This window comes from Ovis canadensis, chromosome 22 (assembly GCF_042477335.2).
Source record: "Ovis canadensis isolate MfBH-ARS-UI-01 breed Bighorn chromosome 22, ARS-UI_OviCan_v2, whole genome shotgun sequence".
NCBI classification, from domain to species: domain Eukaryota; kingdom Metazoa; phylum Chordata; class Mammalia; order Artiodactyla; family Bovidae; genus Ovis; species Ovis canadensis.
Genome location: NC_091266.1, coordinates 42,790,525 through 42,805,244, shown reverse-complemented (window position 1 = coordinate 42,805,244; position 14,720 = coordinate 42,790,525). Strand labels below are relative to the sequence as shown.

Here is a 14,720-nt window from a genome sequence, read left to right as displayed (position 1 = left end):
TAGAACCTTATGTAGAACAACAGACTGGTTCAAAATTGGAAAGCAGTACAACAAGGCAGAATATTGTCACCTTATTTGTTTAACTTATATGCAAAATACATCATGAGAAACACCAGGCTGGATGAATCACAGACTGGAATCAAGATTGCTGGGAGAAATATCAACAACCTCAGATACACAGATGATGCTACTCTTTTGGCAGAAAGTGAGGAGGAACTAAAGAGCCTCTTGATGAAGGTGAAAGAGGAGAATGAAAAAGCTTGCTTTGGACTCAACATTCAAAAAACTAAGACCATGGGATATGGTCCCATCACTTCATGGCAAATAGAAGGGGAAGAAGTATAAACAGTGAGAGATTTTTTTTCTTGGGTTCCAAAATCACTGTGGATGGTGACTGAAACCATAAAATTAAGAGATACTTGCTCCTTGGAAGAAAAGCTATGACAAACCTAGACAGCATATTAAAAAGTAGAGACATCACTTTGCTGACAAAGTCTGTATAGTCAAAGCTATGGTTTCTCCAGCAGTCATGTATGAATGTTAGAGTTGGATAATAAAGAAGGCTAAGTGCCAAAAAATTCATGCCTTTGAATTGTGGTGCTGAATAAGACTCTTGAGAGTCCCTTGGACAGCAAGGGGATCAAATTAGTCAATCCTAAAGGAAATCAACCCTAAATTTTCACTGGAAAGACTGATGCTGAAGCTGAAGCTCTAATACTTTGGCCATCTGATGGGAAGAGTTGACTCAGTGGAAAAAACCCTGATGCTGGGAAAGGTTGAAGGCAAAATGAGAAGAGAGTGGCAGAGGATGAGATGGTTAGATAGCATCACCAACTCAGTGGGCATGAATCTGAGCAAACTCTGGAAGACAGTGAAAGACAGGGAAGCCTGGCGTGCTACAGTCCATATGATTGCAGGCAGTCAAACACAACTTAGCCAATGAGTAACAACAACAACTAGTGCATTTCCACAACTTATTACTAGTAACTTATTACTAGAAGCTCTCGACTGAGCTGCACCTGGCTGTTTTAAGAATTAAAAAAGGGGAGATGCCGGGAGCCAGTGGGAGGAACTCCACCCATGGCAAAGGTCATGAGGAAGGAGGCTTCGGCATACGCAAAGGCGGATTGAGCCTCAGGAAACCCCCTGTTCCCGAGCATCTACCCCCAAAACCAGGGTCTGCCTACTTTACTGTTTCATGCTCTCACCTCTGACTTTACGGGCGGCTGACCCCCATTACCTCTCTCGGAGAAGGAGTTAACTTACAGCTCCAAGTCAATAAAAATTCTTGGGCGTGACAGGAGTGTTTCAACTTATGAACTCCTCTGAAGGTTATCTACCTGCCTGTACAGGTTCATCCGGCCACATGTGGTTATTTACAGCCTCCCAATAGTGAGAGGCATGAGATGTTTTAGACTTACTAAAGGCAGATTCTTTTGGGAAGTTAGAAATTATTGGTATAGTGGGTTGGTTAGGAATTATATTGGTGAAGGGTTTTTCATTTGTTATGCCAATAATTGCTGCTAATTCTCTGCCCTGGGTGTGACAAGGGTGTCTCAGGTCAAACCTCTCTGCCGGCAGACTAGCTTGTGTGACAGGATTATACACACTCCTGCCACTATGCACATGATTGTTTACTACCTCTCAACAATAAACAGTACAGAGAGTTTGGAGTATTTTGAAAGTCTTAAGTAGCATAGGGCTTTTCTCATTGTTGAGTCAATGATTGCCACCAGGCCTCCATATCCTTAGGCACCTGGGAATATATTAATGTATTTGGAATATAGAAAAGGAAATATAGTAGTTTTTGATGTTAGCAGTACTAGACTTTTTGAGTTAATGAGTTTTCTCTTTTGTTATAGATCACTGTACTTTGTTATAAATCACTGTGTCCTTGCTATGTAAAAATGTAACTTTATCACTATCTTAAGACTAAATAGACCTTAAGGAGAACATTGGTGAAGGGTTTTCATTTGTTGGGCTGATGTTTGCTGCTAAATCTCCATATTCCCTGCCCTTATAATGAATATAACTAGCATATAGGAGAAATAAGTATTAACCTTTAAGATTAATCATGTTAACCTTAGGTTAAATAAATTCCTTTCTTAGTTGTAACCCACTACACCCACACCCTATAGGAATGCAACTTTATCTGCTACCTTCAGAGCGTAGCACCTGGTTTAAGAAAAAACACCCTTGGAAAAATAAGTTTTTTACTTATCAGAAAGAAAGGGTCATAAAATGTCAGCAGGTCTCATGGCCAGAAGATGATGTAAAACCCCTAAGACCTTTTTTTATACATTTATGTGAAGCACCTGATTTTGATAAAGGTCAGGACTGCTGACCCCTGCGTGAATCTGTATTCATCCCTATGTATAACAAAAGGTATATAAGCAAACCTAAAAAATAAATAAATCAGATCAGTTTCTGGAAAGACTGATTCCCCCATGTCATTTCTTTCTTGCTCCCCATTTTTCTGGCTGAATTCCCATCTGGAGCGTGGGTGCCCGCCACGTCTACTTACTTGCCCCAGCTTTTAAGTTCCATGCGAGAAGGAGCCCAAGGAGGGACACCTTCCAATATTCAAGTGACGCCGGTGGCCCAACGTAGATGGTGCAAATTCCTTGTCTTGGGGTTTTATTGGTATCCCACGTAAAGCAAGTTATTCAGCCTCTTTTTCTCCACTAATATTTCCTACTATTTTCTGGCTGAATTCCCATCTGGTACGTGGGTACTCACCAAGCCTGCTAATTTTGCCTGGGCTTCTAAGATCGGACCGGGGAGGCCTCAGTGCCTCCTCTCCTTCGGGAGAACGGAAAGACGCCTGTGGCCTACGTAGATGGTGATTGGTATTCCACGTAAACCAAGTTATTCAGTGTCCTTTTCTCCGCTAATTTTCCAATCTCTCTCTATATCTGTAATTAAATAAGTTTTTTCCTAGGATGCTGATTCCGTCCCCACCTTCAAATTACCCTGAATCCACCGGGGCTGGACCCTGGCAGGGTATGTGCTCTTTTTTTGTTTTCTCTTGCTTGATGTGTTCAAACAAAAATTTGGAGGTTTCTGCCCTTTGTATTCTCTTATGGAACATAATTTCTCTGGGTTAGACTGTCTCCAGCAGCAAATTAATCAGGTTTCCATTCCTTTACACTCATTTTCTGCCTTCTGGTCTGAAGTTCTCTGTCTGTAACAAATATGAAAATAAAGGAGAATTGAAGTTCTCTCCTCTCCTTGTTTCCCATTAATACAGTCCCTTCAGTCCGAATCAGGACCTTTACACCTTCCTCTTATTGAATTTACAGTGGGCACAAATACACACCTCCTGGTATCCCTGGCATTTTTTCCTCTTATACTATCACAACTTTAGCCTTCCAAGCACTCTTTCTTAAGATGGTATACAAGTTGTAAGTGTCCTGAAATTTGAGAAAACTCCATGTATCCTGATCATGCAAATACCACTTTTCTCCCCTTCTGTCCCTTTGTCATTTGCACACATTAATTACATCCACTTTATTCTTCCTTTCCTGACTGTAGAAATTTTATTGTTTTTATTAATAGTATTGGTTTATTACTATTAATAATAATGCATAAATACATTTTCCATGTTATTGTTAAATAAATTACTGATAAGTATACTGATCCCTTTGACTATTTCTCTACAATTCTAAAAATTCCAGAGGTGACTTCCATTATGAATTTTGAAGGTACATTTCCAGTAGCATTTGTTTTACCTTTATATGCATTTTGACTTTGAGCTAGTCAATATAAGATAGATAAATTTGGTATTTTCATTTAATAGGCTGCAATAAAATAGAGATCTCTCTCATTAATTTTGTGTTCTGGCATGGAACAGTCTCTAAGATACATCTTTGAGTAAAATTAACAAGTTGCTAAAAATACATAGGGTATGCTACCAGTATAGTTTCAAAACACAAGAAGAAACCTGCCTTAAAAATGCTGTGTGCTCCTCTTTTACCTCCATCCCACATTCTTTGATAATTTAAGGTATTTTTCTCTGTATCTTACTGACACTGTCGTTTCTGTTTCAGGATCAGGCTCATGACCTGGTCATGTTCCCTGGTATCTCTCTAGACTTTCTCATTTGCATTCAGAAACAACAAAGACAAAGATGGGGAGGCACCATAAAAGTGGGGAAATAAGAAGGAGAGAGGAAATTCAACCAATGGAGTAAGAAGTAAAGTCATTACATTAAAAGATGGGAAAGTGGGAAAGAGGAGGGAAAGTGGGAAAGAGGAGGGAAAGTGGGAAAGAGGAGGGAAACTGTAGAGGAATGGTTTGTCCCAACCAGTTTAGAAGACCGGTTGATGTCTGCAGAGACCCGTGCTTACTTCTAAGCCCTTTCATTTCTCTTTCAACTTTCCGTTTTCTTTCTACTGAGCACTTTGTGTAACAAAACCTCACCTCCCACCGCCCCCCTGAGCTTTATGTATTCCCTCATTCTGAGTCAAACATCCTATTCTTCACTTTGCTCTCTTTTGTCTGTCTGTCTCTCTCCCCTGCATTTTGTTATAAATGTCATATAACTTAATGGTCAGACTTCTCATTTGGGGAGTAGGAATGACAAAATGCAGACTGTAAAGAGCTTAAGGGTGTTGGCCATGCTGATCCTTTGTAGCCATTATGCATTTAACAAACTAAGCAGCATTTTCATTTGTCTGCCTCTATTTATTTGTTATTTGTAGTAGCTACCATTGTTTCAGTAACTCCAGGAGTTGGTGACGGACAGGGAGGCCTGGCATGCTGCAATTCATGGGGTCGCAAAGAGTCGGACACTGAGCGACTGAACTGATTGACTGACCAGTGTGTCTGGAAAACCAGTGTAACCATGTGGAGATCAGAAAAAAGCAAGCAAGCATGTTTCTCAGGCTTACAGGAGAGGTTAAAATGCCACCTTTAAGATACTTTTTATTTTTTCCTAGCTCATTTCTCCCATAAGATGAGACCTCAGGCCCAGCTGCTTTGTTTAGGAGTGAAAACTATAGCTTTAACTAAGACTTGCCTAATGGCGTTTATCTCTGAGAGCCTAACCGTAGTGTTATGTGAAGAGGAAACCCTTGACTACAGAAGAGAACCAGAGGGTCCAGCTGCCAATACAGGCATGCACTTGGCTGCTTCTCCCAGCAGTAGATGGGGCCACTCGCTTTGTTTATGGGAAGCCTGCGGGAACATAAATGCTTCTTCTAAAACAAAAAGGAGGAGGGCAGGTGTCTCTAACTCTCAAGCCTCTGTCTCTCTGCAGATCCCTCCCGACTCCTCCCTTGGCCATTAGCTGCAAATCTGACTCTGAATAAATAGGCGCTATCCCATCATAGTGTTTATTTTTTAATACTTGCTCCGTGGTTATCTCCATTAGTACATTTTGTGGATCCACGACATTTATTGAGTAGTATATTAAGCTGGAATAAACTCAGACAAAATGCCAGGAGAATGATAAATTAGTGACATTCTTGAGTTTCTCTGTAGAAAATGTCTACAAAGGCTGCATTTGGCTGATTGTATTTCAGAAGGCTGATGTTTCACTGCTAACTTCACAGCGCAGTATATCAGAGTGAGCATTTTATTTGCATTCTTGACTATGATAATCCTTAGGTTTTATTCCAAAATGGCTCCTAAATGTGAGCACTGGCTTAAGATACTGGAAGCATAGATGCAGGAGTCTGGCTTGACCTTGTTTTTATCAATACAGCTGAGTCTACTATACCCTGAGGGCTTTCATGTTCCTTGGGCAGAGAGACCTACACATGGATAGATGAGGACACAAGTTATTTGGAGACGTTTATAAACTTGTGTGCATAACTTTCTTCAGTGCCATCCTGTGGCTTTTAGAATCAAATACAAAACCTTGACATGATGTTGTTGCTGTTTAGTTGCAAAGTCGTGTCCAACTCTTTGCAACCCCATTGACTGTAACCCACCAGTCGCCTCTGTCCATGGGATTTCCCAGGCAAGAATACTGGAGTGGATTGCTGTTTCTTTCTCCAGGGGATCTTCCCCACCCATGGATCAAATCCATGTCTCCTGTATCAGCAGTGGGTTCTTTACCAGTGAGCCACCAAGGAAGTGCTAACATGATGTACACAGTGCCTAAATTTTCATTTCATCTTCTGTTGATCTACTGTGAAAACTTAGCCATGTTTACTGTTTACATATTAGTAGATACCTCTGTGGATCAACTTCTACCTGACCTGTGGCCTTTTTCAGTTCAGTTCAGTTCAGTCGCTCAGTCATGTCCGACTCTTTGCGACCCCATGAATCACAGCACGCCAGGCCTTCCTGTCCATCACCATCTCCCAGAGTTCACTCAGACTCATGTCCATCAAGTCCGTGATGCCATCTAGCCATCTCATCCTTGGTCGTCCCCTTCTCCTCCTGCCCCCAATCTCTCCCAGCATCAGAGTCTTTTCCAATGAGTCAACTCTTCGCATGAGGTGGCCAAAGTACTAAAGCTTCAGCTTTAGCATGATTCCTTCCAAAAGAAATCCCAGGGTTGATCTCCTTCAGAATGGACTGGTTGGATCTCCTTGCAGTCCAAGGGACCCTCAAGAGTCTTCTCCAACACCACAGTTAAAAAGCATCAATTCTTCGGCACTCAACCTTCTTCACAGTCCAACTCTCACATCCATACATGACTACTGGAAAAACCATAGCCTTGACTAGACAGACCTTAGTCGGCAAAGTAATGTCTCTGCTTTTGAATGTACTATCTAGGTTGGTCATAACTTTTCTTCCAAGGAGTAAGTGTCTTTGAATTTCATGGCTGCAGTTACCATCTGCAGTGATTTTGGAGCCCCCAAAATTAAAGTCTGACACTGTTTCTACTGTTTCCCCATCTATTTGCCATGAAGTGATGGGACTGGATGCCATGATCTTTGTTTTCTGAATGTTGAGCTTTAAGCCAACTTTTTCACTTTCCTCTTTCACTTTCATCAAGAGGCTTTTTAGCTCCTCTTCACTTTCTGCCATAAGGGTGGTGTCATCTGCTATCTGAGGTTATTGATATTTCTCCCGGCAATCTTGATTCCAGCTTGTGTTTCTTCCAGTCCAGCATTTCTCATGATGTACTCTGCATATAAGTTAAATAAGCAGGGTGACAATATACAGCCTTGACGTACTCCTTTTCCTATTTGGAACCAGTCTATTGTTCCATGTCCAGTTCTAACTATTGCTTCCTGGCCTACATACAGATTTCTCAAGAGGCAGGTTAGGTGGTCTGATATTCCCATCTCTTTCAGAATTTTTCACAGTTTATTGTGATCCACACTGTCAAAGGCTTTGGCATAGTCAATAAAGCAAACATAGATGTTTTTTTGGAACTCTCTTGCTTTTTCCATAGTCCAGCAGATGTTGGCAATTTGGTCTCTGGAGAATTTTGAACATTACTTTACTAGCATGTGAGATGGGTGCAATTGTGTGGTAGTTTGAGCATTCTTTGGCGTTGCCTTTCTTTGGGACTGGAATGAAAACTGACCTTTTCCAGTCCTGTGGCCACTGCTGAGTTTTCCAAATTTGCTGGCATATTGAGTGAAGCACTTTCACAGCATCATCTTTCAGGATTTGAAACAGCTCAACTGGAATTCCATCATCTGCACTAGCTTTGTTCGTAGTGATGCTTTCTAAGGCCCACTTGACTTCACATTCCAAGATGTCTGGCTCTAGATTAGTGATCACATCATCATGATTATTTGGGTCGTGAAGATCTTTTTTGTACAGTTCTTCCATGTATTCTTGCCACTTCTTCTTAATATCTTCTGCTTCTGTTAGGTCCATACCATTTCTGTCCTTTATCGAGCCCATCTTTGCATGAAATGTTCCCTTGGTATCTCTAATTTTCTTGAAGAAAAGAAGTGGCCTTTTCACTTGATATTTATCTCTAAGGAGAATGCTCTGCCACTCCCTCTAGCCATTGATCATATCATTACATATCCATGAAAATTCAATCTATTTTACTCTAAAGGCTTATGGAACATTCTCCTGCAGACATTTCTCCTATGTCTTCAAATACCAACTTGAATATTAGAACTCTTGTCTAACTGGATTACTGTCTCTGCCATAGCTGTATGTAAAGCTGGGGAATCTGTAGCCCTTGTTCTTACCACATAAGAGGACATTGGAATATTTCACTAAATAAATAAGAGAATTCATTCATTCATATGGTTGATCTCTGGGCTACTGACTCTTTCATTTTGTCTGTTGACTCATGATGAGAAATCATTTCTGTTAATGAGGTACCCATGATAACCTAAGAAGCTTTTATTACCAACATGAATTTTAATTTTCACATGAGGATTAATATCCCCCATCTATCTACACATTATTGCTGTGAGCCAGGAATCTCTTAAGTGCTTTAGATGTATATTCTAAGAAAATTTATTTTAGTCTCATTTTATCCTTAAAAAATAAAAGCACAGAGATGTTAAGTAACTGAATGTCAAACATGCAGATAAACTGAGAAATGCTGATATGGCTTGCTTTGTACTTCATTATTCAAAAGCAGTTGGTAAACATGTATTGAATATCTATGTATGGCATGCATGGTACCTAGCACAGTTTGAGCTTGTCTGTCAATAAGAGCAAATGAGTCACCACTTGAAACATGGCCTAATCTGTGCTATGCAAAAGAATGTGCAAAGTTCTGGATGTCTCAGAAGGGATAACCATCTTAGTTTAAGTGGCACCCCCACTGGGGAAATAGTTTTCAACTTCATTCATGTGCAGCAGAGCCACAAACCATAAGAGTTAAGAAGGCAGAAGAAGGGTAAGAGGTCATTCCAGGCAGAGGTGCTGATATGTGCAAAGCACGCATGAAGATATTCCTTAACTTCATTGAAATTCAGCTCCAGAAGGGAATTCATTTTCCCAATTAGACATAAAGACAATATAAAAATATACAAGATATAGCCACCTACTGTCTTTTTATGTAATTAAAGGACCCTGCACCAATATTTTTCATCTCATTTTCATAGAGATTCTTTCAGAGTCCCAGAATTGAACAACCCAATATAATATTGGATATTATAGTAAATATTGACCAGTGTAAATATGTCTATATATCTGTTGAGGAAACATTCTTCTCTATGCTCTGGTAAGCAGAGAAAGTAGTGATAAAAACAGAGCACCTGCCTTTTGGGAGCTCAGTGAAGTAAGAGAAGCAGTTATGCAAAGAGATCCAGCAAATCATTATGAACCATGATGGGGATGGTGCAGGGCAATCTGGAAGCATAAAGCAAAGCGGCCCAAACCTTTGTGCTTAATACCTGAAATCAGAGTTACTAACATGATTGGGTAGAGATTCTTAATGCCGTTTTTGAGATCTCGCTTCAAATATGAGATCATCAAGAGAATATTTTGAATTAAAATGACTGTTTATGCTGGTTTTCTCTGACTTCTTATTTTTTTAGTTTTTTTTTTGAGGTTTAATTGACAAATAGACTTGTGATATGTTTCATGTACAATTTGATGATTTGATACACACATACATTATGAAAGGATTTCCATAATTGAGTTAACATTAATTACCTCACCTGTTTATCTTTTGTGTGTGTGATGTGTAAGAACACTTAAATTCTACTATCTTAGCAAACTGCAATTGTATAATACATTGTTCTTCATTATAGTCACCGTGTTATACATTAGGTCCTCAGACCTTATTCATCTTTTAACTGCAAGGTTGTGCATTTTTATCATTTTCTCTCCATTCTTCCATCCCCCAAAGTCTCTGGCAACCACCTGTCATTATTGTCATTATTGTCATCAGCATCATCATTAAGCCCAACAACTGGTCTTAAAACATACAGAAAACCATTCAATTCTAAAGCTCCAACTAAAATGCATAAATGAGCCAGAAAATGATATTTTGCAGGTCATCTGCAGTGATGTGTTTCCACAAGGGTCTGGTCAATGACAGCACCATTAAAGCCAGCACCTCTGTGAACATTTAACATTGTTTGGCTTCCGCTCTTGAGAACTCACCAGTGCCACAAAGTAAAAGCAACAGTAATTCTTTATAATCTGTGACTGCAGATCAAAGAGATACCCTTAGGCCTCCAGGAAAAAGGACGAGCACATCAGCAAATAAAACCTGTGGTCTGACTTTAAAGTTTTATTTTGTTACTGCAGTTTTACTATACCTGGGAAAATCTTAGGCGAGGTAAGGAAGTTGGTAGCCACGGTAGATTTTGGAGCGACAAAGGACTCTGTTTTGTCCCTGTCTCTTTTCATTAGTTAATAAGAGGAACATGTCACTTGAAACAACAGCTCCTGCCTTTAGAGATAATAAAAGATCTTAAGAGATTTTGATTTGAGGTCATGAGCACATGGAAAGATGAAACTAGATACACAATAATCATTTTGCCTCCTGTTGACCCTAACCACAAGCCAAGCAGGTTATTTAGTTTGCAGGGGAGTGCACCACTGTTTATGGGATGCCAGCATCATAGATGTTGGTCATTTCAAGGAAGAAACTTGTGGCAATTAAGGAGGGAAGTGACAAACATGTTACTACCTAGTAATAATTTACAAAAACCAGTTACCTGCTGAGCTTTCTGGTTTGAGGGTTGTTGGGAGCTTGTCCTTATTTTTAGTGCTCATGACTGTGGTCTCATCAGTAGAGGTTGATTGAACCCAGTCAATGCTTCACTTTGGGCAGTGGAGTGCTACCAACCATAGACAAGCAGTCACTACAGTGGATGGTGAAAATGTCACATCTTCCCATGTTCAGATTCTAACCAGGCGAAATGACCAAGTGCATGTCCTCTGTGTCTTTGGGGGGAATTATAAAACCCTTGCTGGGACCATTCTGCCTCCTGGGAGAAGAAAAATACAGAGTTTAATTTTTCAGGCATAGGCTCTGAGTTTTAGGCTATGTGTCAATCAAAGAAAAGTTACCGACAGTGATAATAGGGCCTTAGGAGACTCCTTAAGATGAACAGAGACTAATCAGGCTAAGCTTCAGACTTGGAGTTGGAAGATAAGGTCAAATGAGAAGTGTTCTGGGGATGCCCATAGGATAGTGATTAATTTACTTACTTAGAAGAGCTCACAGACCATCATACACTCTCCCTATCTTCCTCCTCCCTTACCTTCCCCCCATTCCTTCTTTCAGTGTTTGAATATCTATTATGTTAGAGCTCAGGCTCTATTTTATTCATTTATACATATGAATATAAAGTGTTTGAAGCAAAACTCCTCCATGGCTCTCAGTTTGATGTAGGGGGGTGGGTGCTTTTACACTGGGAAAGACAAAAATAACTCTAGCACACTGTTATAGGGTTTATATTTTAAAAAAGAAATATTTGTGGTAGGAAGAGAAAAATTTTCCTGGTGTAACTGGGAACTAGGGAATGGAGGAAGTGACATTTCAGATGTGCCTTAGAATAAGAGTCAAGGAAGACGAGGTGAACCTGGAAAACAGCCTTTCATGCTGGAGAGAAAAGCACACAGAGGCTCACAGAGGCTAAGGAAGGGCAAGAGACACTTTCAGAAGTGGCACGTCTTCCCCTGTAGCAGGAGGTGACAGCAGAAGCGAGATGCACCTAGGGTACCACACTGAGTCCTGAATGTTTTCACCATTTACATTTTCCCACATGGATTTGATGGTGGAGCTGAGGGGCTCAAAGGAGGCAAAAGGAGACCGGTTTTAAGGCATGTTACCACCTTCCACTTGGAAATGAAACAAATAAATGAAAGTTGTGCAAGTCCTGATAAAATTATAGACGATCCCAAGGTTAATTAATCTTGTTGAATGAAAGTCTTACGAGATGGAGTATGATGGCCCATATTACTTATGTAACAGAATAATTATTTTCTATTTAATATGGCTCACTGCAAGATAAGACTAAGTAATATGTGCCTCCAAGGCATTTTAAATAGACTTGTCTTTTACTTACATTTGTGGCATCCAGTACACATCAGAAAGCAAATGCACCTGCATTTCCCCCTCAAACTGGTTCAAATACACAGAGAATGGTCACCCTGCGCTGTTCTGTCCACTACATTTGTTGGGTCACATGGTCTGTTCATAGGATAGTAGTAGATAGTTCTGCACATTTCAAATAAAAGTATTAATTAGATCGGTTTGCCATGTAGATCACTGTTCAAGTCATCCAGCTAAAGCAGCTTGCCTGGCATCTGCCGGCTAAGTCTTGAAAGTTTAATATACTGTCAGTGAGATTGTTGCATATGACATGTGTGGGACTTATTTGCAAATCTGAGATAATAACACACAATATCCTTGCCAGAGTTAAGCCTGGCCTCCATCAAATAAAGGTTTCATTATCAGCTTTATTTGAAGTGGAAATTTTACTGTCAGGCTCTATCTATAAATACAGTAGATGTATCCCAAGGATCGTGGCTTTAAAGTCCTGTGGATGTTAGTATAATAGTTTGTGGGGCTCAGCTGAGTTTCTCTGGGGCATGTGGGGTTTCATTAATGTTGATATTTCTCCATCATTTAGGTCTGTGATGGGGTCGAACAAGGATCCGGACCTTGTGCATCTAGAGGCCAGAACTGTGGATGGTCGTAAGTAAAGGCACTTTTCTGTGATGCTCATAGTAATAATTTGTTTTCTGGATCTGCCATGAATTACATCTGTGTTAAGGGAAATCACAGTGGCACTAATCTAAGTCATTTGGACCTAAACTTTTTTTGTTTAGTAATCTAGAGTTGTCTTGATAATTGTCTACAACTCTCATCCAATCAGGGGGTTTTTCTTTGCAGGTGATGAGAAAATCCCCAAATCCCTTATTGCTAAAGTAAACATGTATTATTATTGTGTTCAGTTCAGTTCAGTCGCTCAGTTGTGTCCAACTCTTTGTGACCCCATGGACTGCAGTACGTCAGGCTTCCCTGTCCATCACCAACTTTCGGAGCTTACTCAAACTCATGTCCATAGAGTTGGTGATGCCACCCAACCATCTCATCCTCTGTCGTCCCCTTGTTACTGCTGCTCTTCTGATGTGATTTTTTCCATCAGTTTCCTTGTTTTGTCAGATATCATCCAGGCAATGCCTCACGGTCTAGTGGGAGATTCACAGAATACTTGGTTTGTAGGAAAGAATCGAGCAGCAGAAGGGAAAAGTCAGTTGGTAGCTCTGATCGCCCCTGGTTAGATTGGCTGAGTGAAGGATTGCGTTTCCTGACTTTAGCACTCGGTGTGGAGGGAGTTGAAGATTCACAATCCAAACACATGTCTGTATGGCTCACAAGTTCACTCTCTTGTGTGACCTTGAAAGTCTTTATGCCTCTGTTTCTTCACCGTAAATTATAAGAAGTTAATAACAGTGATTCCTTCGGTAGCTAATATTTACTGAGTACTTGCCCTATACTAAGAATCTTGCTAAGGGATTTCTATAGTTTATCACAACTATCTTCACAACTTATATGTGGTTCCCATTTTATGGATGAAGCAATCAAGGCATAGAAAGTTTAAGTAATATGGTTAAATGACGTGGATTTCCTTCCCCTTCTTTGGTCCTGAGGATCTCCAGAAGGGCTAAGCATTTCCAAGGGTTCTACTAGGCCCAAGATGGATGCTGCAGGTGAAAGAGTAAGGGGGAACTATAGAGAAGAAAAAAAAGGATGAGAGAGAAAAGGCAAGTGAAAAGGAAGAGGTCTCCAGTGTAGAGAAGAGGAAGAGAATGGATTCTCCAGTCACCATGGAGCCGGAAGGCTGGTAGAGGTTGTCCAGCACTGAGCAGAGGGCTATAATCCAATTTTGGAGATCTTCCCTCCTTCAAAACTACCCCTCACAGTTCACAGATACTACCATCACTGACACTGAGCCTGTCTACATGCCGTCCTCTCTTCTGATGCAAAGGCAGATGATACCCATGGCTTACCAGCTCACAGCTGAAAGCAGCTGGTCACCGCAGCATCCACACCCTCCAGAAACCACACCTCCTCCATCACTGTGCACTCACAGGGAGATCATTTCATCTCCAGAGGTTTCTTTCCCTGTGTAAGGGATGAATATATATCCTTTGGCTGAATTAGTTGGGGACAGATCAGGGTCCAAGCTGACCATCTCCTTTCTCCTTATAAACTCAGGAAGGGCTGTGATATATAATGTGCCCAGATTGTACCTGACACAGAATAACCTCAGCAATTTAGAGCTGCTTCCTCTCCTCTTTTAAAGTGGCCTCTCTCTGGTGGTGACCAGAGCTGAATGTTACCTTGGATTCCAAGGTTCAGTTTTCAGTACACAGTAGCCAGAGCTGCCTTTTCTGAGGTCAGAAGTTACAGTGTCATCTGTCCGTTTTCTCTGTCTCATTTCACTCTGGGCCCTCCTAACCTGGGGGTCTGTGGGTTTGCTTTTAATTCTTAGACCTGCAAGGTCTATCTCCCTATAAGGCTCTAATACCTGGTGTTTCCTCTCCTTGAAATTCATTTTGTCCCTCTTCCCTGACCAATTCAGTATAACTCATCACTGGGAATCATCCAGGTATCCAGTTAAACATCCATTTTTTTTATAACTTTTAATTCTGAAATAATTTTAAACTCACATGAAGCGAAAGTTCGTCAGTCATGTCTGACTCTTTGCAACCGCGTAGACTGTAGCCCTCCAGGCTCCTCTGTCCATGGAATTCTCCAGGCAAGAATACCGGAGTGGTAATACCAGAGCCTTTCCCTTCTCCAGGGGATCTTCCTGACCCAGGGATTGAACCTAGGTCTCCTGAATTGCAGGCAGATTCTTAACCATCTG

At 40.7% G+C, this 14,720-nt stretch overlaps 1 protein-coding gene across 4 annotated transcripts in view; it reads left to right on the top strand.

Annotated features, from left to right (window-relative positions):
* The window catches only part of SORCS1 (sortilin related VPS10 domain containing receptor 1), a 578,836-nt gene that overhangs the window by 408,324 nt on the left and 155,792 nt on the right, over window positions 1-14,720 (top strand). For all 4 annotated transcript variants that reach the window (XM_069568056.2, XM_069568058.1, XM_069568054.1 and 1 more), the window contains exon 6: window positions 12,474-12,538. In XM_069568056.2, the coding sequence (XP_069424157.1) occupies window positions 12,474-12,538 (65 nt within the window). The remainder of the gene's footprint in view (window positions 1-12,473; window positions 12,539-14,720) is intronic.